The sequence below is a fragment of the Carettochelys insculpta genome, chromosome 1, assembly GCF_033958435.1.
Source record: "Carettochelys insculpta isolate YL-2023 chromosome 1, ASM3395843v1, whole genome shotgun sequence".
Lineage (NCBI taxonomy): Eukaryota > Metazoa > Chordata > Testudines > Carettochelyidae > Carettochelys > Carettochelys insculpta.
The window spans coordinates 19861880-19884557 of record NC_134137.1 but is presented as its reverse complement, the minus strand read 5'-3'; the positions used below and the strand labels follow the sequence as shown (position 1 = coordinate 19884557).

The following is a 22678-nucleotide window of genomic DNA, read 5'->3' as shown; positions in this document are numbered from 1 at the left end:
GTATTCCTAAAGCAAGTTTATTGTTAAACATCTACGAAGAATCCTATCCTAAAATATCCAAGTTTAATATCAGTTCAGGAGTACAGTGGTTGCCTCATCTCATGTTATGCTAACTTTTCTCTTAAGCAAGCTACCTTGTTTCTTCATCTGTAAAACAGGAATTTTTACCTGGCTTCCGGTGATGTTGTGAAGATTAATTTAGATTCACTATAGAAGTGCAGCGCATGAACGGTTTGCCAAAGCTTCCCTTCTAGAAAGATTACTGTATTGCCTAGTAATATAGAGAATGAGAAAATGGGAAAACTTCATTCTTCGCTCTGTGTGAAATTGCCAGTTGGCTTCTCTCAGTGCTAGGCCAGGCAATTCTCCTTGTGAATGTGTAACCGAAGGAAGGTGTTATAGATAAACAGACACAGCTTGATGCACTAGTCAGTAGCTGTGTCAGCAGCTTTCTGCAGAAGCAGTATGTGCTGCCCGTGCAGAGAATTGGGGCTTATTGCTTTAACAAATTCTCTTACTCCAGGGGTGATTCAAATGAACCTATTTGCATTGGAAAAGGGGATATGCTACCTGGTCCTCCTGCAAAAATAAGTTGTTCTTTTTGTACACGACGAGTGGACTCTACTTGAAGGTTTGTTCCGGGGAGTGAAATGCTCATATCTAGGTGAGAAGATCCATCACAGAGCAACATGGAGAAGGCAGCGATCTGCATGAAATCATGAGTAATTTAGAATATATGGAAAAATGGTACAAATTAACAGTGAGACCTGTCCAGTGCCACATCATTCCCTTTCATTAGGAAAACAATACTGCACTAATGTATTTTTTGTGACTGAAGAGATGCACTTTGGAGCATATCCTTCCCAGCGTCTTTGGGATCAAGAGGTCTCAGATGTAGCTGAGCGAAAGCTGTTCCTCTGTGGTTGGGGCTGGTGGGCCAGGCTTCTAAGTGCTAGTCTAGGTAGTGGACACCCTACATGTTCTGCAGTTTGTCTCCCTGTTTCCATGCAGCTATATGGACGTGAGGAAGGGTTAGGAGAATGGACAATGAGGGGGTGAAACATGGCGGTCCTTCCTTTTCACAAATAATCAGAAAACATAGCTATTTTGGTGTCAGTGGCCGTGATTATCAGTAGTCTTAGTAACTCAATACATCTTCTCCATTGTTATTTTTGATGGGGATAGAGGTGTCGGGCAATATTACGGGGATCTATGAGCTTCTGAGAACAGGCTGTTGCAGATGCCGGAAACTTGATGAGTTCCTGATCCTGCTATGAGAAGGTGGTGATCGTCCAGAGTAGGGAGCATTTGTTGTTTTCCCACTATCCATATCCTGTACCTCTAAAGAATGCTTTTTACTAATGGTATTCTGGCAAGTAGCAAATTCATTTATACTTGGAGTATAGCTTTTACATATGGCACCTATGGAGGGGCTAAGGTGTATTTATTTTACTTAATTTAATTTTACTTTAATTTTTGCTTCTATTTTCTGTTTTGATCGTATATTTAAGTCTGGAGAACGCGTTTTCCAGGAATGAAGAAACTGTCAGTGCTGCTTTTTGACCAGAAAGGAGGGGGTTGTCTGGGAGATACAAAGCACTCCCACCATCTGTGTTGTTCCCAAGCCCTTTGTTTTCACTTTTAAATTAGTGTTGGCCACTTATCAATATTCCATGGGTTTCTTTTGTAGGCCCTCCAGGAAAAACAGTGGAATGTGGCAGCTCCTCTCTACCTGAAACAGAATGCTTTGGCATCAGCTGCTGCAAAACAGGTGAGATTGTAGGAGCCATGTCTTCATGAGGGCACGTCCTCTGGGCCACGCCATTTCCTACTCTGTTTTAAATGTGCCATATGCCTCTATTTAAAAAAAATTAAATAAAATGACTGTTTTAGCAATCTTGGATTCCAGAAGCAATGTGAATTGTGTGTGAAGTGTGGAATGAAAGTTAGGCTTACCTGTATGTAATTCCACACGTACCAAAGATATTCAGAATTTCTGGATGCTGTCGTTTTTTAAGAGAAAATTACACATGCAACAGATTTTCAGGTGATATCTAATTTGTGAGTCAACCATCTGATCTGAAGATTTTGTGATTATGTAGAACTCCACTTGCAATATAATTAAATGCCTTTTGGAAACAAAAAAGCTCTTTGCATGTCACCTGCAGAAAATCTGCTTAGGGTGATTTCATCACAGTTGAGCATGACACTATCTGTGATGTGACAGTCACTCACAAGATCAGCTGTGCTGAAGTCACCATAGAATCATAGGTATGTAGACCTGGAAGGGACCTTGAGATGTCAGTACTGGCCCCTTCCATTAGGCATGACCAAGTAAACCTAGACCATTCCATAAAAGTGTTTGTTTATCCTGTTCTTAAAAGTTTCCAGCTAGAGTTTCTGCAGTCTTTCTTGGAAGCATATTCTGGTATTTAACTATCCTCACAGTGAGAGAGATTTTCCTTGCAGCAGATTAAGCTGATTACTACTTTTCCTTTTTTCCATGGACATGAACAATTGATCACTATCCTTTTTGTAATAGTCCTTAAAATATTTGAAGACTGTTATCAGGTCCTTCCTTGGTCTGTTATCAAGACTAAGCATGCCATGTTTTTTTAATCATTCCTCATATATCAAGTTATTTAAATCATAGAATCATAGAATGCTAGGACCGGAAGGGACCTTGAGAGGTTGAGTCCAGCCCCCTGCCCTCATGGAAGGACCAAGTACTGTCTAGACCATCCCTGGTAGACATTTATCTAACCTGTTCTTAAATATCTCCAGAGATGGAGATTCCACAACCTCCCTTGGCAATTTATTCCAGTGTTTGACTACCCTGACAGTTAGGAACTTTTTCCTAATGTCCAACCTAAACGTCCCTTGCTGCAGTTTAAGCCCATTGCTTCTTGTTCTGTCCTCGAAGGCCAAGAAGAACAAGTTTTCGCCTTCCTCCTTATGACACCCTTTTAGATACCTGAAAACAACTATCATGTCCCGTGTTAATCTTCTTTTTTCCAAGCTAAACAAGCCCAGTTCTTTCAGCCTTTCTTCATAGGTCATGTACTCTAGACCTTTGATCATTCTTGTTGCTCTTTTCTGGACCCTTTCCAATTTCTCCACATCTTTCTTGAAATGCGGTGCCCAGTGTACTCCAACTGAGGCCTAACCAGTGCAGAGTAGAGCAGAGTAAAGCCTTTTATTGCTTTTGTTGCTCTCCTTTGGACTTTCTCCAGTTTGTCTTTATCTTTGCAGAAGTACGATGCCCAGAAGTGGATGCAGTACTCCATCTGAGGCCTCACCAATGTCAAATACAGCAACAGAATTAGCAGCTGTGTATTACGTATAATATCCCTGTTTGTTAGCTGTGTCACATTGTTGATTCTTGTTCTATCTGCAGTCCCTTATAACTCCAAGATCTCTTTCAGCAGTACTACCACCTAGCCAGTTATTCCCCATTTTGTAATCGTATTTTTGACTTTTTCTTTCCTGAGTGAAGTACATTGCACTCGCCCTTCTTGAGTTTCATCTTGTTGATTTCAGACCAGCTCTCCAATTGGGTGAGGTTGCTGTGAATTCTAATCCTGTCTTCCAAAGTTCTTGCAGCTCCTTCCCATGTGGTGTTATTCACACACTTTATAAACATAGTATCAGAGAGGTAGCCAGGTTAGTCTGTATCTTCGAGAACAGCACAAAGTCCTGTGGCACCTTATACACTAACAGATATTTTGGAGTATAAGCTTTTGTGGGCAAAGACCCCCTTCGTCAGATGCATGAGTAGGTGGGGAGAAGGTTTATGGACTAAGTCATTAATGAAAACATTGAATGTTATCAGACCCAAGACTGATCTCCACACGATCCCAGTAGATATGTTCACACAGTTTGACAGTGAGTTGTTATTAATTACTTGTTGAATCGAGTTTTTTTAATCCAGTTATGCATCCACCTTACATTAATTTCATCCTGACCATATTTCCTGAGTTTGCCTGTGGGATTATGTCAAAATCCTTGTTAAAAACAAGCTATACCTAAACATGCCTACAGCTTTCTCCCCATCCAAGAAACCTTTCAAAGAAGGAAATTAGGTTGGTGTGGGTCACTTGGTCCTTGTCAGGTTCATACTGGCTCCTACTTATAACTTATTTTATCTTTTAGGTGCTTAAAAATCAAAATCCATATAAACCTGAAACTGCCCATTTAGCTCTTCAATCTGAACAGGATCTTTGAGGCTGCTGTGTTCTCCTTACCTCTTGTGCTAGCCTACTTTACCAAGACAGTTTCATTACAGAAGTGGGTTAGGGGACACCAAAAAGTCTACAGCATTGGTGGTGTGAGAGTGAATGCAAGGAAAAATGTTATCAGGAAAGAGAGGGGTGGATCTATAGCACACACACAGGTCCTGTGAACATCCTTGGTTTTTTTAAGGTTTCATTCATTATATTTTTTTCACTTATTTAGGGCTAGATTTTAGTCTCCCTTATACACGTTGGGTATGTCCTTGTTCCAGAAATAATTCAACTGAAATTATGAGAGATGTGCCAGATCTACAGCAGGGGAGAAAATGGATGTAAAATACACTACTCCAGCTATGTAACTTTCCTTACAGTGATTTTTTGTGCCATCCCCACAGTGGAAGGTTGACAGGAGAAACTCTCCCTTTATTATCCCTTGCTTCTTGCGACTGTGGGGAGTATCCGGGTTGACAAGGGGTGTCCTTGGTGTTCAAATTTAGTGTGGCCCTACTAGACCTGATAAGTTGGCTCGCAGAAGATTATACTTATGGGAGGATCAACACTCCAGAGATCAGACAGGATGCTAGTCAGCCTGAGTACAAACCTCTGACTCTAGCGACCACATTCATGCAGCAGTTGAACAAAATTTGATACAATTAATCACATGGTGTTTATATTGTAGATTATGGAAGAAACTTACAAAATGGAGTTTATGTACAGTGGTGTGGAAAATAGCCAAGTGGTCATTATTCACCACATGAGACTGCAAGCCAAAGCATTACAACTTATAGTGACTGCACGTACTACGAGAGGGTAAGAATTACATGCAGGGGAGGCTTCTTGAATGAGTTAACGGCAAATGACAGAGGTGACTTACATGTATGTAATACATAATCACATGCAAATAAGTCATCAAAAGGTGTTTCTTCACTTATCTTCAAAGCACCTGTTGAGCTGCGCAGCATAAAGTCAAGTTATGAGCTTGCTAAGGCTGTGTCTACACGTGCCCCAAACTTCGAAATGGCCATGCAAATGGCCATTTCGAAGTTTACTAATGAAGCGCTGAAATGCATATTCAGCGCTTCATTAGCATGCGGGCGGCAGCCGCGCTTCGAAATTGACGCTCCTTGCCGCCGCGCGGCGCGTCCAGACAGGGCTCCTTTTCGAAAGGGCCCCGCCTACTTCGAAGTCCCCTTATTCCCATGAGCTCATGGGAATAAGGGGACTTCGAAGTAGGCGGCGTCCTTTCGAAAAGGAGCCCTGTCTGGACGCGCCGCGCGGCGGCAAGGAGCGTCAATTTCGAAGCGCGGCTGCCGCCCGCATGCTAATGAAGCGCTGAATATGCATTTCAGCGCTTCATTAGTAAACTTCGAAATGGCCATTTGCATGGCCATTTCGAAGTTTGGGGCACGTGTAGACACAGCCTAAGAGTGTACAAACTATTTGGGATTTTTTTTCTTTTGACACAAGGATATGAAATTACATATCTAATCACTTCTAATTTGATAGGGCATTGTTCATTTAGATCTGAAAAATTGGAGTTTTTTAAATATGAAAGTTTCAGATGTATATTAAAAAGCCCTATCATATTTATATGAAAAGATCACCCTATAAGCCTGTTAATGAGTCCTTTCTTACAGAAGAAAAATATACCTTTTGCCTGACTTCCTTCTACATTGGATGTTTTAGGAACTAGAACTGCAAATACTTAACCACGTGTATAACTTTGATCAGTTGAGTGGCCCTGTTTTTATTTCAATTCAACTATTCAAGTGAGTAAAGTAATACATGAGTTTAAATGTTTGTAGTGTAAGTGCCTTATATTATGTCTGCACTGGAGCAGGATGGTGTCTGAGACATACCTGCGGTAGCTCTGGTCAAGCTAGTACATTAAAAATGGAAGTGCAGCTGGTGTGGTACGAGTGGCAGTAAGGACTAGCTATCCAAAGGACATACGTGTGCAAGACACTAGGTATGTACAAGGGCATCTTGTCCCTCCTGCTGTTGTTGCTGCCAGGACTTCACATTTGGATTTTTAGTGTGCTAACGCACTCAAAGCTAGTGTTGGATGTGTCTCCTCAACCTGGAAGGTATATCTTCCACCTGCACTGCAGCCAGACCCATATTGTGCCCTAACCATGACAAACTATTAAAAAGCTGAGTTTTTGGCTTTTATTTTAGCCATAACAGAGTTGCATTGGGAAGTCACTTAACCTGTTTGTTTTTCAGTTTCCCATGGTACAATGGGAAGTTAATACTTTTTTTCACAGTGGCAAAGAATCTATTTAAATGCAAAGGTTATTTTATGAAACTACCATGCTGGGCTTACATCACCTGTAAGGCCTTGCACTATCCACAGACATGGGATATTCCAAAATCTCTAGATAATTTTATAATGTTGGTAGGATTATAGCCAGTATTTTTTAATTAGAGGTGTGTCGGGGAGAAAAAAAAGGAACCTTTTTATCTTCATTTTAGAGTGGAACCCCTTTTTGGAATGTGTGAAAACTTTTTACAGGAAGTGGATTCTTTTCAGAGGTGAGTGTCCCAAAGTCCATTCTATTTTTTAAAGAAATCTAAACAATATTGATACAATATTTTTCTTAAGAAACATGAAAATAAACATGTTATGTATAGTTAATAATTTCAGATAGGATATGTCAACTAATCTTAAAAGCTTAAGATACATGTAATTCTCAAAAAATAAAAAATAAAAAAATCCAAAGTTGTATAGTATAGAAAAGTGTTTTGCTCTCTGGCTACACCGGGGGTGTCACCTTTGCTATCTGGCTTTCTTTTCAGCTCCTATTGCCACTAATGAGATCTGTGCATATAGGGGCTGATCCTTTCGGGTGGACTTGAATTATGTGCACCCACTTTGTGGAATTTGATAGTAGCAGTTGTCTGGATTTTTCATGCACAGCAGGGGAACGAGCACGCACACTTGCTTGCGCACTTGCTTGCATGCTCACTCCAAAATCACCATTAAGCCTGCCGATGTTCATTTCAAATTACCAGATGTTCCTGTCATTGGGACAAGATATCAGGATTTACTGAACAGGCCCCTACGAAAATAGGAAGGAACCGACATCTCTTGGACTGTGGCCACACTAGACATCCCTTTTGGAAAGGCTATGGTAATGGGGCACTTCAGAATATGCTCATGAGGCGCTGCCATGAATATGCAGCACCTCAATATAATAGTGGCTGCACTCGTTTTGAAACGCATGCCGCCCATGTGGACGGGGGCGTTTTGAAATGACTCCCCTGATTTCGAAAGCCCCTTCTTCCCAAAACCAAATGGGAAGAAGGGGCTTTTGAAGTTGGGGCCGTTTCAAAAGGCCCTGGTCTACACAGGTGGCATGCATTTCGAAGAGAGTGCGGCCATCGTTCCGCTAATGATGTGCTGCATATTCATGGGAGTACCTCATTAGCATATTCTGAAGTGCCACATTACCATAGGGGCTAGTGTGACCACAGCATTGTAGTTGAGGGACATTTGGGAGCTCATATATTGCTTCAGGCAGCATTAGATATGTTGGATATTGCAGCATGCTCCATGGTCACCTTCACTGTCATGCATAGGACTTCATGATTGCAATCTTCTAGAATATGGAAGGACAGCCAGACAACAGGTGAGGACCTCTTATTTGCAGGTTGTGACCTGCTCAGTTCTAGAACTGGTGAAACTGTGTCATTTCTGAAAGATTTGAGAGCCCCTCTCCATTCTTGTAGTCAGTGGCATGCCAGCTCCAAAGCATGTTGGGTCACAAAAGTACTCTAGGTGAAGTCCCTCTATGGCCGTGTCTACACGTGCCCCAAACTTCGAAATGGCCATGCAAATGGCCATTTCGAAGTTTACTAATGAAGTGCTGAAATGCATATTCAGCGCTTTATTAGCATGCGGGCGGCAGCCGCGCTTCGAAATTGATGCGCCTTGCCGCCGCGTGGCGCGTCCAGACAGGGCTCCTTTTCGAAAGGACGCCACCTTCTTCAAAGTCCCCTTATTCCCATGAGCTGTGAGTCAGGCTGCCGTCCCTGACAGTAGTGGGGAAACGGCTCCCATCGGGGCAGCAGCCTGACTCTTGCCATCCCTGGCAGGAGTGGTTTCCATCTACTGTTGGGCAGCAGCCGCGAGTCAGGCTGCTGTCCCTAACAGGAGTGATTTCCCAGTCCCTCAAGTGGTGGGGAGCTGGGAACCAGGCAGCAGCCTGGCTCCCAGCTCCCCTCCGCTTGTAGAGCTGGGAAACTGAGCAAGGCAGCAGCCCTGGTTAGTTTCCTGGCTCCAAGGAGTGGAGGGAGCTGGGAGCCAGACTGCCCCGGTTCCTGATTCCCCTCCACTGGCTGGAGCTAGGAAACTGACCAAGACTGCTGTCCTTCTCAATTTTGCCTCTGCAAGTGGGGGGAGCCAAGAGCCAGGCTGCCTCCTGGGTTCCCAGTTCCCTGCCACTCTGGGAGCCAGAAACCAGGCTGCAGCCATCTCCCCTTGACTTGCATGAAAATTTGAATTACTCAGGGGTTGCAGAAATGCAACCCCTGCATAACTTGAGGGTTTATTGTACTGTGTTCAATATAAACCACTAAAAATAGTAGAGGCAAGTGCAGCATCTTTCTTTTGCATGGTAAAGCTTCAAAGCTGTATTCAGTCAGTGTTCAGTTGTAAACTTTTGAAAGAACCACCATATTGTTTTGTTTAGAATTATGAATATTTCAGTTACAAACAATATCCATACCCAAGGTGTTTGTAACTCTGAGGTTCTACTGTATAATTGACAAAGATTATCAAAGCCACTTAGGAATAAGCACAAGGCTGCTGACTCTTCCTCTGCTACTGCACACCCTGTGTCTTCCTCAAAGCAGCAAGATTGATGGTGCTGCCAAGCACTATACAGAGCCTTTAGAGGATCTGTGCCTTTTCCTACCCACCAACCTTCTTGTCATATTCCTCTTTACTTTCACGTCATCTGGAATTGAATAACCACAAGCCATAGAGTCTTAGAGATCAGTGTGGGATATTCCATTCAATTCAGACCCTTCCTGCCCTCCATCTTTTGCCCATTCTTCTTCAGGGGCCCCTCTTAAGACATATTGTTACAGGAGGAAGTGAGCTCCCTTCTAACTCTGAGAGCACTGGAAAGAGTTGCCCCTGGAATTCAGAGTGAAAGTGTTTTTACTCACATTGGCTCCATCTACATTAGAAGCCTGTGTCAACAGATGCACTGAATAAGGGAGGTCGGTGTGAGCCTGAAGATCACTAATCTACTCCAGGGAACAAAGTCAATCCTGATGTGTCAATTATAGCTATATAAATAGTGTGGCTAGAATTGCGTATCTGGGATCGACTGTGATCCCTAGTGTAGATCAGGCCATAGAGGTTATAAGATAAAGCTGAATGAACAAGTGGTTTGACTAAGCAGCATAGTCTCATTGAATGATTGATTGTAATAAGCATTTGATTTTTGTTCAATATTTTTAACGTGCACAGATGTTTTATTTCTGAGCTGCCCCATATGCAAGACAGTTTTGTGGATAAACTGCTGGACTTAATGCCCAGGCTTGTGACTTCTAAACCTTCAGAAGCAGTAAAGATCCTGCAAACAACGCTACGACAGAGCGCCTTCCTTCACCTTCCTCTCCCAGAGCAGGTCAGTCATCCATAGAGGAATGAAGAGCAGCCCCAGGTTCCAGCATTAATTTTGTCCTGGTGGAGTAAGAGGCTTTTATAGCCTATTTGGCTGGCTAGTCATGAGGGATATTTCTTCAGATATTGAACAGTCTATCCAGGGCTGTCCTCAGAAAGTTAAGGAGCTTGAATACATCTTAGATACAGTAGAACGTGAAGATACATGCACTTGACTTGCACGTATCTCAGGTTAATGTGACTTAGAGTGGAGGGGAGCTGGCACCTGGCTGCCAGGTGCAGCTCTCCCGCCACTCAGAGGAGCAGGGAAACTGACCAGCTGCTGTGCTAGTCAGTTTCCCAGCTCCTTTCAGGGATGGCAGCTGAGAGCCTGATCGACCAGCACAGCAATGCTGATTAGTTCCTCCTCTCATGTGAGCAGTGGGTAGCCAAGAACCTGCCACTCACAGGAGATGGGAAACTCACCAGGGCTGCTGTGCTGGTCAGTTTCCTGGTCCCCGGGAGTAGCAGGGAGCTGGGATCCAGGCTGCTGCCTGGTTCCCAGCTCCTCCCGATTCACACAAAATTTGAATTACAGGAGGTTGCCCGGGAATGCAACCTTCATGTAACTTGGGGGTCTATTGTAGTGCCAGGAATTTTTACAAGTTTAGATCTTGTTTCTCAGATGTTTGTTTCCTCTGTACCCTCTTCCTTTTTCCTTCAAGATCCACAGAGCTTCTGCAGTGATTATTGAGCCAGCTGGTGAGTCTGATAACCCTCTGAGGTTTACATCAGGACTTGTTGTGGCACTGGATGTCGATGCAACTCTGGAACATGTGCAGGATCCTCAGAGCACAGTTAAAGTGCAGGTAATGAGTGACTCCTCTGAAAGGGAATTTCATCTCACTACTGGTTCCTTGCCTTCTGCTTGTCCGACAATTAACTCAGTCCAGCTCCTGTGTGCCGTCTTTGAGTGGTGTGTCTCCTCTCATCACGCTGTTGTCTCTACTGGTTCAGCTCTGGATCCACATCACTCCGGGACCATGATGTTCTCTTCAGGACACTGCTCTCTAGCTGTGCCCCAACTCTGTTTCCCTTGCTTTTGGGAAGGTGGCAGCCCTTAGTCCAGCCTTGTGCTGAAGTAGCTAGATTGCAGCCCAAAGTCTGGCCCCTCTCTTGGGCAGAATGCCATTCTTTGTTGGCCAGGGGGCAAAGAGAGGGGAGACCAGGCCTGCCTACTACTTTGGGCTTAATGGGACCTTCAAGCAGCAGCCACCTATTGCCTTCCTCTGCTCCTTGTTAGTGCCTGCCTTCACAGGGTCACTTCACCATAGCCCCTGTACCCTCTCGGCCCTTTGCGTCAGGTGCCCAGTCTGTCTGTTACCAGTTTGGAGCTCCTTTGGATCCCCTGAACTTGACCAGCTCTGTTCTGCTCTTGGTGCTCCCTGAAGCAGCCAGTCCTTCTTCCTAGTAGGCCAAGGAGAGACTGCCCTTGTGCTCTGCTGAGCAGCCCTTTATATCTGGGCTGCTGCAGTAAGCTTTCTTCTTATTGGCTCTCAATAAGCTTGTCCCAAATTGGCTGGGTTCTGCTCAGGCTCCCTCCAGCCTGCCTTAACCCCTCCTATGCCAAAGTAGGGCAGCCATCCCACTACAGGAAAACCAACAAAGTAAAGTCTTTGAGAAGATGTTTGCATTTTCCCTGATATGCATCATAGCAATATCCAGAGTGACCTGGATAAATTGGAGGATTGGGCCAAAAGAAATCTAATGCAGTTCAACAAGGACAAGTGTGGAGTCCTGCACCTGGGGCAGAAGAATCACAAGCATTACTGTAGGCTGGACACCAACTGGCTAAGTAGCAGTACAGTGGAAAGGAACCTAGGGGTTATGGTGGATGAAAGGCTGGGTACAAGTCAACAGTGTGCCCTTGTAGCCAAGAAAGCTAACGGCATCGTCGGGTGCGTTAGGAGGAGCATTTTGAGCAAATCGAGAGAAGTGGTTGTTCCCCTCTATTTGGCACTGGTGAGGCCACATCTGGAATATTCTGTCCAGTTTTGGGCCCCCCAGTATAAAAAGGATGTGGACGTGCTGGAACAGGTTCAGCATAGGGCAACAAAAATGGTTAAGGGGCTGGAGCACAAGACCCATGAGGAGAGGCTGAGGGATTTGGGCTTGTTTAGTTTACAGAAGAGAAGACTGAGGGGTGATTTAATAGCAGCCTTCAACTTCCTGAAGGGGAACTCTGAGGAGGAGGGTGAGAAACTGTTTTCAGTGGTGTCAGATGGCAGAACAAGGAGGAGTGGTCTGAAGTTAAAGAGGGTGAGGTGTAGGTTGGATATTAGGAAAAACTACCTCACGAGGGTGGTGAAGCATTGGAATGCGTTGCCTAGAGAGGTGGTGGATTCTCCATCCCTCAAGGTTTTTAAGTCCTGGCTTGACAAGGTCCTGGCTGGGATGACTTAGTGGGGTTTGATCCTGCTTGAAGCAGGGGGCTGGACTAGATGACCTCCTGAGGTCCATTCCAGCCCTATGAGTCTATGAATATTAATATTTCTAAAATAAAAGTACTATGTACTTAATTAGCTATGAGGAATTTTTTTGTGTAGCAAATCATGTCAGTACGTTTAGAGACTAGCCTGAAACACAGAAGCCACGTCTCCACTTAGCCCAGCATTGTCAGAATTTGGTTTGAACCCATCTCTTCTTACATAACAGCTATGAATAGCAGGGACAACGCCAGTATATCAGGAGCAGTGTTGTGCTAGATTTATATCACAAACTTGTCAGATGGTGCTGCTTTTTGTATTAAAAAAGCATGTAGCACGTTGTGGACATTAGCAGAAACAAGTATTAGTGCCATTATAAAAATCTGTCATCTCAGTGGGCTGAATGAAATTGTGGTAGCAGAAGAGGCTCTTCTCAAGGACATATAGGCTACGTCTACACTAGCCCCAAACTTCGAAATGGCCACGCAAATGGCCATTTCGAAGTTTACTAATGAAGCGCTGAAATGCATATTCAGCGCTTCATTAGTATGCGGGTGGCCGCGGCACTTCGAAATTGACGCGCCTCGCCGCTGCGCGGCTCGTCCTGACGGGGCTCCTTTTCGAAAGGACCCCGCCTACTTCGAAGTCCCCTTATTCCCATGAGCTGATGGGAATAAGGGGACTTCGAAGTAGGTGGGGTCCTTTCGAAAAGAAGCCCCGTCGGGACGAGCCGCACAGCGGCGAGGCGCGTCAATTTCGAAGTGCCGCGGCCACCCGCATACTAATGAAGCACTGAATATGCATTTCAGCGCTTCATTGGTAAACTTCGAAATGGCCATTTGCGTGGCCATTTCGAAGTTTGGGGCTAGTGTAGACACGGCCATAAAGATTTAAGCCCACTGGTCTCCTCTGAGATCACTCCCTTCCTGAAGTTTGTTTATTTTTTTAAATGTAACCAAGAGGATGTGTGTGGCATGATGTAAGTAGATTATGTAGCCTCACAAAGGGTTCACTACTGGACAGTCACCCAGTGTTTGGTGCGGGGAGAGAGACACCTTCAGCACATTTTTGTATACCATGGTCCTGAAGGGCAGGTATATATCCAGTAAAAGTAGAGGATGTGCAGTTTTATAAAGTATCAGAGAGGTAGCCGTGTTAGTATCTGCAAAAACAACTAGAAGTCCTGTGGCACCTTATAGACTAACACATTGATTGGAGCATAAGCTTTCGTGGGCAAAGACCCACTTTGTCACATGCAACCCTCTTTGCCCACGAAAGCTTATGCTCCAATCAGTGTATTAGTCTATAAGGTGCCACAGGACTTCTCATTGTTTTTTCAGTTTTATCAACAAGATAAGCTATGCATTCCTGCCTTTCTACTGATAGCAAAAAAGTACTCCTGTAATGTGTAAATACCAGGTTCAGTGAATGTTTGATCTTCTTGCCTCTTTTTTCATAGGTGTTATATCCAGATGGACAGGCACAGTTAATCCATCCTAAACCAGCTGACTTTCGAAATCCTGGTCCTGGAAGGCACAGATTGATAACTCAGGTTTACCTTTCTCACACTGCCTGGACAGGTAAAGAATAATTAGTATGAGTTCATGTGCTTAAATGTGGCTGTTTCTTTTTGAACAAGATTGTTCTATCTCAGTGGTTTGGTACTTAGCATGCATTTCATACACACCAGCAGTGTTTCCTGTTAGCTGAGTGCTTGGGCAACCACCCAGGGGAGAGTCAGGTACTGTCCAGCTGATTAGCAGAGCACCCACAGCTGGCAGCCTGTGTTTTTATTGCAACTGTTGCACATACCAAAATGTATTCCAACTATGGATGGAAAACAGTAGAGGGAACCCTGCACATGAGAGAACCTTCCTAGAAGGATGTCTATGTCTTCTGCAATTGCCATTGCCACTGGCTGCTGAGCTTCTACATCCCTGAAGAATCTCCTTAGTACTTTGTTGATCCTATTGGCACTGTGACTCCTCTGGCCAACTTATACTATTTCTTCATTAAGTAGAGGGGCGGCTGTTTGACACAATACCTTCACAGACCTCAGAGCCTTTAGAATGAGACACTAGAAACAAAACTGGTGTCACGTCTCTGAGAACACAGTGTTGCTCCAAGGCCTTGGACTATAATGAGGTCCTGGAAGATCGGAAAAGGGCTAACGTAGTGCCTGTAAAAGGTGGAGCCAGGAAACTGTAGACCAGTCAACCAGACTCAGTACCTGGGAAGGCAGTAGAACAATGTATAAAATATTCAGTTTGCAGATACTTGGAGGATGAAGAGGGTTATCACAAGCAGCCAGTATGGATGTACTAAGAACAAAGCATGCTAAGCCAGCTTGCTTTCTTGACAAAGTAACTTAATTGGTGGACAGGGAGAATGTGGTGGACTTAATATACTTGGATTTGAGCAAGACTTTAGACACGGCCCTACCTGACATTCTCATAAATAAGATGGAGCATGACTCAGTAGAACTACCATTAAGTGGGTACATAATTGGTTAAACAAAGAGTAACTGTTCATGGAATTGGAAGGAGGCCCATGGATCTGTTCTAGGTCTGGTGTTATTTAACATATTTATTGATCACCTGGATGTAAGAATAGAGAGAGCATACTGATCAAGTTTGCAAATGAGACAAAGCTGGAAGAATCAGGGGAGGAGGTTTGCAAACAGACTGCAGGATAGAATTAAAATTTAAAAGGATCCTGATAAATTGGAGAAGTGGGCTGTAGACAACAAAATGAAATTCAGCAAAGACGAGTGTAAGATACTACACTTAGGGGGAAAAACCCCAGGAAATGTACAAATACAGAATGGGGGATAACTGGCTTGGCATCTGCATTGCTGAGAAGGATCTAGGAATCATGGTGGATCCAAATCTCAACATGCATCCACCATGTTAGGCTGTTACAAAAAAAGCAAATGTAATGTGGTGGTTGCATTATGAGAAGCAGTGCCTGCAAGTCATGGGGAGTGATAGGACCATTTCACTCAGGGCTGGTTAGGCCTCAGCTGGAGTACTTTGTCCAGTTTTGGTCACCTTTCTACAGAAAGACTGTAGACTCTGGAAAGGATCCAAGCATGAGTAACAAAGATGATCAGAGAGATGGAATGCAAATCATCTGTGCAATAGCTGAAGGAACTGAGTATGTGTAAGTTCGGAAAAGAGGAGATTGAGGGAGCACTTGGAAGGCCGCCTTTGAAAAAAGATGGAGAAAAATGTGTTCTCTCGCCACTTAGGGCAGGAGAAGAGGCAGTGGGGTTAAAACTGCATCATAGCAGATTTAGATTAAATCCCAAGAAAACCTTCTTAACTAAGAACAGTGGGACCATGAAACAGACTGCCTGTGGAAATGGGAGATCTTCCCTCACTGGAGGTTTTCCAAAAGAAGCTGGATATCTATCTGTCTTGAGTTGTTTAGACAAACAAACCCTGCTCTTTCAGGGAGTTAGACTAGACTGGGGGGTCTGCAACCAAAATAGTGAGAAGAGCCATATTTTCAAATTTGGTAACAAAATCATTCTTTCAAGAGCTGCAATGCACATGAATACAGGACAGCCCTTAATAAATAACTTCAAAGCATACTTTTTGTCAGCCCTATTTTAAGAACAGCGCACACACAATTATTTGTATCAGTTTGAAAGTTGTTACCCACATCTCCAGGCTTTAGCCCTCATCCTGTAAACTTGCCATCCATCCCCAGGCTTAACCCCCGTCACTCCCAAACCAGCCCCCCCCCATCGCCAGGATTTACTTGCCTGAAACAACTGCCTTTCCTGCTGCTCCCTGCTGCTGCTTGGGTGTTTGTTTAAGGGCTGTTCGAAGAGAAGTGACTGATTTCAGCTGGGAGAAGCTGAAAGCCCAGGCTAGGGGCCGACACCCTGCAGTGCTCTGAGATGGGAGGGAGTCCACTGTGCCAGGTGCACACCATGGGCTCAACACAACTGCAGCAAGCCATGCAGTCCAGCCCCCCTTGCGCTGATTTGAGCATGGTGGGAGGTTCAAGCAGCCCTTTGCATTGGACAGCAGCTCCTGTGTGACTGGGAGGCAGAGCCCTCTCAACATCCCTCTGTCAGCCGGCAGCTGCCAGGCCTCTTCCTCCTCTTCCCCAGTGTGGCTCCAGCAGGGCAGGCTTGGCCACCTCTCCTCCCAGGTCTCCTTCCCCCATGTGCAGTGGCTGCTGGCTCCCACTTCTGGTGGTTCCCTGCTGCCACTGACACCACTTGCGGCTCTGGAGGCTGCCACTGATTAAACAAAAAAATCTAAAGCCCATTTTAATGGTGAGTTGCAAGTGGAGTCAGCGGCGGCAGTGCCTGGTGCCATTAGGGGCTCCTTAAAGAGCCACATGTGGCTCTGGTGCCAGAGGTTACCAGCTCCTGGACTACATAATCCTTGTGGTCCTTTCTCACTCTATGATTCTGCTATTCTAATTTAAATGCAAGCAGTCAGGTTAAAGTGAGCCTGTTGTCTCATTGAGCTAGGTCGTGGCAGAGATTTCTGGACCTGTGTGTATCCTAGGTAGTAAATTTACTGCTGTTTTATGGCTATAGTCGTCTGTGCCATTTAAAAGGCATTTATCCCTGATGAGATCTGTGAGTTTGATATTAATGTTCAATATTATTTGTCTCTTCATTTGCAAAGTGGTCCAGCAACCGCCAATATGGTGTCAACCTCCAGCATAGAGGCTGGATGTGTCCATTGTCTGATACCAATACAGGATCAATTGCATGAAAATTCACTTTCTGCTTGGTATTCTATTCAGTCAATGTGCTGACTCTCTGTATTGAATTGTATGGGTTTGTTGTTTTTCTTTTCAGAGCCGTGTCAGATTGAAGTGAGGTTATTACTGGCATACAACTCCAGTAGGAGCAAGGCATCCACTAGACTCTCAAAATCCTCCTGGACTGATAGCATGGAGGCTCTTCCACCATCTGAATATGGCATTGAGGGAACCATACCATTCGGCAAACCTGTCAAAGTGTATATAATGCCCAAACCTGCCAGACGGTGAAGTCAATCGCTAAAAGACTTTGTTTGTGGGATTGCTGGGTTATGTATAAATAAATTGCTGTAGTTCACGATAGTGAATCAGACAAAAAAAGAAGTATTACAAAAAAAAAAAGTATACCAGAGGATAGCTACAAAAGAGCAAATGGCTCCCCCCCATCAAAAGCCTGCTTGACTTTTATAAAATGTTCTAGTTTTTGCAGATGGTTATGAATGGTTACATCAAATACACAGACGCTGCTCCAGCAAACCAACAAAACCTAAACATTTCCTAATTAAGATTGGCATTCCCTCCATTCTCACTGGGTAAAATTCTGCAGTCCTTAACTCCTGTCTAGGCTAAGCACCCAGAGGCTTTCATGGGAGATTTTTCCTGAGTGAGTGGTCGGTACAGCTGGCACTATTTATTGTGCAAATATATAGTAAGGGGCATATCTGTGTATTACAGTCTTATGATTGATAAATCAGGTGGAATTTTAGGAATGCCTTGAATGTGCATTCATGCATTGGCCCTCATGTGTGCAGTAAAAATCCTTTTCTAATGAGCTACCAAGCTTGTGAGAGGTGTTATCCTTGCCTGAGAGATGCTTCTGTCAGGAAAGTGCCTTTGCATCTCTCATAACATAGGGTTGGGCCTCCTGTGATTTCCAGTTGTCAGACGTGATATACTGAAAGCACTTAGCCCAATAGCCAAATGTTACCTGTGTCTATAAATTATTTGTAAAAATGTGTATTTTCAGTGAATTTCTGAGTTTTTTTCACTTCTATGCAAATTTGCATAAATCATTTTGCATAAAACATTCTTTAAATGTGCTTTTCTACAATAAACCTGAAAACCCCAATCTAGCTGGTTTCTCTTTATTATAAGGGTGAACTTGTATTGCCATGGGGGATTGTACTAATGATTAGAGAGGTCATTATTTTAGAGTTGAGATATTGGCACACTTCAGTTGTTGAGATTCCTGAATCGAAACTCACTTTGTTCTTACTGATTGTTTTTATATTTCACCTTTAGGGCCCTGGTTTGAAAAGAGCCTGCATCTATAGCAACAGAGTTACCATCTCACTGCTGTATGGCGACCTAAGTTCAGTTCCCAGCGGACAGGGTTTGATGTACATCTCTTGTTGTGAAGTTGGATCCTGGGCAAATTCTTGTTTTACTGAGCTACCTCCTTACAGAAGTTCTTAACGCTAGTTTTACACTTTAGCAATATTTGTATAGTTTGTCATCCCAATAAAAGTTTTTGATTCAGTTTATGACCATATTATGAAAGTCAGTCAAAACTGAGAATCCAAGGACTGAATGAGCCATGGGGAGTGATCTACCCGATGAACCCTAAAAGCTGTCCTGCCCTGTCAGGGTGAAGCCTGTGAAGCACATAAGAATGGCCACTCTGGGTCAGACCAAAGGTCCATCTAGCCCAGTATCCTGTTTGCTGACAGTCGCCAATGCCAGATCCCTCAGAGGGAGTGAACTGAACAGGTAACAATCTCTTTCCTGTCATCCATCTCCAGCCTCTGACAAACAGATGCTAGGGAGACCATTCCTTACCCATTCTGGCTAATAGCCATTAATGGACCTAACCTCCACAAATTTATCTAGCTCTTTTATTAAACCCTGTTCTGGTCCTAGCCTTCACAGCCTCCTCTGGCAAGGAGTTCCACATTTTGACTGTGCACTGAGTGAAGAAGAATTTCCTTTTATTTGTTTTAAACCTGCTGCCCATTAATTTCATTTGATGTCCCCTAGTTTTTATATTATGGGAACAAGTAAATAATTTTTCCTTGTTCACTTTCTCCCCACACTCATAATTTTATATACCTCTGTCATATGCCCACTTAGTCTCCTCTTTTCTAAGATGAAAAGTCCTAGTCTCCTTCATCTCTCTTCATATGGGACCTGTTCCAAGCCCCTAATCATTTTAGTTGCCCTTTGCTGAAGCTTTTCTAATGCCAATATATGTTTTTTGAGATGAGGTGACCACATTTGTATGCAGTATTCAAGATGTGGGCATACCATGGTTTTATATAAGGGCAATAAGATATTCTCCATCTTATTCTCTATCCCTTTTTTAATGATTCCTGACATCCTGTTTGCTTTTTTGACTGCCACTGTCCTCTCCCCCATCTTGGTAAGAAACAAGGGTTAAGATTTTCAATGGTATTTAAACATCTAGGAATTCAGAAAGATGCTTAGTGGGATATACAAAACACACCTAATTTGCATCATTAAACATAAGGATGTATAAAATCTAGTCCTGAAAGACATTGGCAAACTACAGATGTGTGAGATCATAAAACTTCAGAGGGAGTTCCCTGGCTTCCCACTGTATGTTCTCTGGTTCTCAACAATTAAAGCAATGGGGCTTCCATTGTCTTTGTGAGATTTATTCCACATTCAATTAGTCCTTAAAGTCTTCCTGATGCTCATCTTCTATTTTTCTTTAATTACTCCCAGTTCCGCCTCGTTGCAAAATCCTAAAAAATTCTCTTTGTTGGGTGTCTTCTACCATTCGAACAAATGACAACTAATCACCTTTTGCATTGTTTGGCTCAGCTACTGATGGTTATACATAGTTCAGTCTTTTAAAATCTTTAATATATGTGGCTCCAAAGATTTTTGGATTTAGAAAAGGGCATCTTCATCTTTCTAGTATCAGGATAACAGCACTGAGTGTCACGTATCATAAAGCCTGAGGAACATTAGCATCTAGTACATTTGTTAGCCTATGGCTATGTCCAGACAACAGAGATTTATTGGCGGAAGTTTGCGTCGGAAGATATCTTGTGACAAAACTTCTGTTGACAGATTGTGTCCAGACCGCAAAGCGGATCGAAAGAGTGATCTGTTCTGTTGACAGAGAGTGCCCGGACCGGCCAGTTGCTTTATCAGCAAACCGCCACCTGGCACCACAGCAGACAGGCTTGCGCAGTGTGCCGGAGGCCTTTTCTGTTGACAGAGGGTCCCTCCGAATGTCCAGACTAGCGTTTTCAGAGTTTTGCCTTGCAGCAAGCAGGGTGCGGCTGTCGGCAAAAGCGCTGTGTTCTGTTGACAGAACTCACTTAGCAATCTGGACACTCTGTGGGTTTTGTCAACAAAACCCTTTAATCTAGACATAGCCTAAGGTGCCAAAGGGCTGCTTGTTGTTTGTGAAGTTACAGATTAACTCGGCTATGCCTCTGAGACTTTTCAGTACATCCCTGTGGCTTTCTTACTGCCTGGTTTGCACTGCAGACTCATTTGTTTTATAGTTTGCTATCAGAACTTGCACTCTTGGTGCTGTGGATTTCCTTTTCCCTCCTAGTTAACCAATTCTGAGAGTTATTTTCACCCAGATGTTATCTTATATTTTTCTGTACTGAATTCTGGTCTGTCTGGGTCCTCCTACTATTTCTTTCATTTTCAGGGTGTTCTTAGAGTTCCTGCTAGCTTACTTAACCTAGCAAACTGTTTCTTTGAATGTATTGATTCCAGGTCCTTTGTTGCTATTATTTGGTACTTTTTGAGGTAAACTTTTCCTGGATTCTTTTTCTCCTCAGCTCTGAGGCATTTAGGGTCTCATCCTGGGAAGTCGTAGAGGCAGATCATACTTTCCCAAGAAGCTTATGGACTTGGCCATTCCACTTCTGGTGTCACAGTAGATATTTTGCTGTCAGTCCTTCCTCTCTGAACTTTTTCTGCCTTTTAGGTTGGGAACCTGAACCCTGGTGTGGGCTAAGAAAAGAGCTGGATCTTTTCTGGGAATGAGGAACCATCTCACAAGAGATGAAATTCATGAGAACCAGAAAGGCCATGTGCACCTGTGCAGTGCTGATCCTCCTCTTCAGTGAGCTTTAGCTCCTTCCTTGAAGAGGCACATTGTTTCGAATCACAGTGACACTGAGCCAGACAAACGGGAAAATGTTTCCCTCGATATCCTTGAAACATCATAGATGAATGTAGTGGTCGCCATGAAGAGCTGAGCAGCCTAAAGCCAAGGGCAGAGAACATCTTGAAAACTAAAACAGACTATCTCCCTTCAGAGAGGTCAGTAGGGAGGAGTGTGATGCAGCTTTCAGATTCCTAGTCATCCCTTCTTACTCTTCCTATGCAGCCGTGACTTTCCTCGTAAGACACAGCAATCTGTTGGGCACCAGGCGGGGAGAGGTGGTTTCTTCCCAAAAGACCCCACAGCGAGGAAGATTTTAGAAGCCCTTTAAACACCTTCACAACCCTTAGACCTTTCTAGAGCAAGGATGTCCTGCTGTAATGGCTTCACAAGCCTTGCTTTCAAACCACGATGAGTTTGTCAATACTAAAGAAAATACTTGTTCCTGTGTTTGTGGCAGGTGGATACGGGGGCTTTACGAGGCTGGCAGGTGACAAATCTTGCATTTCATTTTGCCTGCAAACAAATGCCAGACTAAGGAGACATTTAACCTTAGGTTGACTGACTAGTCCTGAGATATTCTAGTATTAGTACTCCCTGCTTGCTTTGTTTAGAGGAACCTGCACAGGGTACAGTGGTGCAGAGGAGGGGTAATGCAGCACTGGTCCTGATACAGCGGGGGTGAGAGAGAGACTTGTTCTCTCTCTCCTTGCTGCTTGAGCCTGCACCTTGTAGATAAGTAATGGAGGCTGAGCAGCTCAGTGGCAATAGGGGCTCGGATGGAGTCTTTCTGGCACCGAGCCCAGAAGCAGCTCCGTGGTACGCAATTTGCTGGGGGCTGTGTTTACAGCCTGCTGGGAGACAGATTCTTGCTAGCTATGCTGGAGAGGGGAAGTAGAAGCAGGAGAAGCTGATGTGGTTGAGAGCCCTGGCCTGGGAGTTCATACCTGCACTGTGGCGTCTGAGGTGTTTTGGCTCTTGAACCAGCCTGTTTTTAGACAGAAATAGCAGTTGAACAAAGCTGCCCATGTGGGATGTGTAAGGAAGCCTGGCCTAATTAATGCTTCATCAAGAGCTCCAGAATTGCCCTGTTTTCTACACTCCCCCTGATGCTCTGGTTTTGGCTGCTGTTTGAGATGGGGCCTGGGGCCAGCTGGACCATTGGTCTGATCCAGTGTGGCACTTTTTGTTCTTCGTGTTCTGGTTAATTGACACAACAGGACTATGCACTGCAGCTCCAAGCAGTTCTCCTGGTCTGGGTAGAAACACTTGTGTTAGCTGCACAGCTCAGGCTAGCCACCCGGGAGGGAATGGATGGGTTTCAGAGCCTGCACTGCTAGTTTTAATATGTTATTGCTCAGGTCTTGTGTACTGGGGCTGGCAGGCTCACTCCCAGCTGCTGCATAGATGTACCCAATGAGGCCTGGACTCAATTCAGCTATATATTTGCTGGCTT

General features: G+C 44.1%; 1 protein-coding gene across 2 annotated transcripts in view; it reads left to right on the top strand.

Annotated features, from left to right (window-relative positions):
• Positions 1-19036, top strand: part of INTS4 (integrator complex subunit 4) — a 51851-nt gene extending 32815 nt beyond the window's left edge. The window contains exons 17-24 of one of the 2 annotated variants that reach the window (XM_074981242.1): positions 1691-1771; positions 4912-5042; positions 6708-6767; positions 9715-9874; positions 10575-10718; positions 13795-13915; positions 17164-17353; positions 18369-19036. In XM_074981242.1, the coding sequence (XP_074837343.1) occupies positions 1691-1771; positions 4912-5042; positions 6708-6767; positions 9715-9874; positions 10575-10718; positions 13795-13915; positions 17164-17353; positions 18369-18381 (900 nt within the window). In that variant the 3' untranslated portion in view covers positions 18382-19036. Of the gene's footprint in view, positions 1-1690; positions 1772-4911; positions 5043-6707; positions 6768-9714; positions 9875-10574; positions 10719-13794; positions 13916-17163; positions 18341-18368 lie in introns of those variants that run through there. The other variant, XM_074981249.1, reaches the window with a different exon arrangement.
• The last annotated feature ends 3642 nt before the right edge of the window (positions 19037-22678 follow it).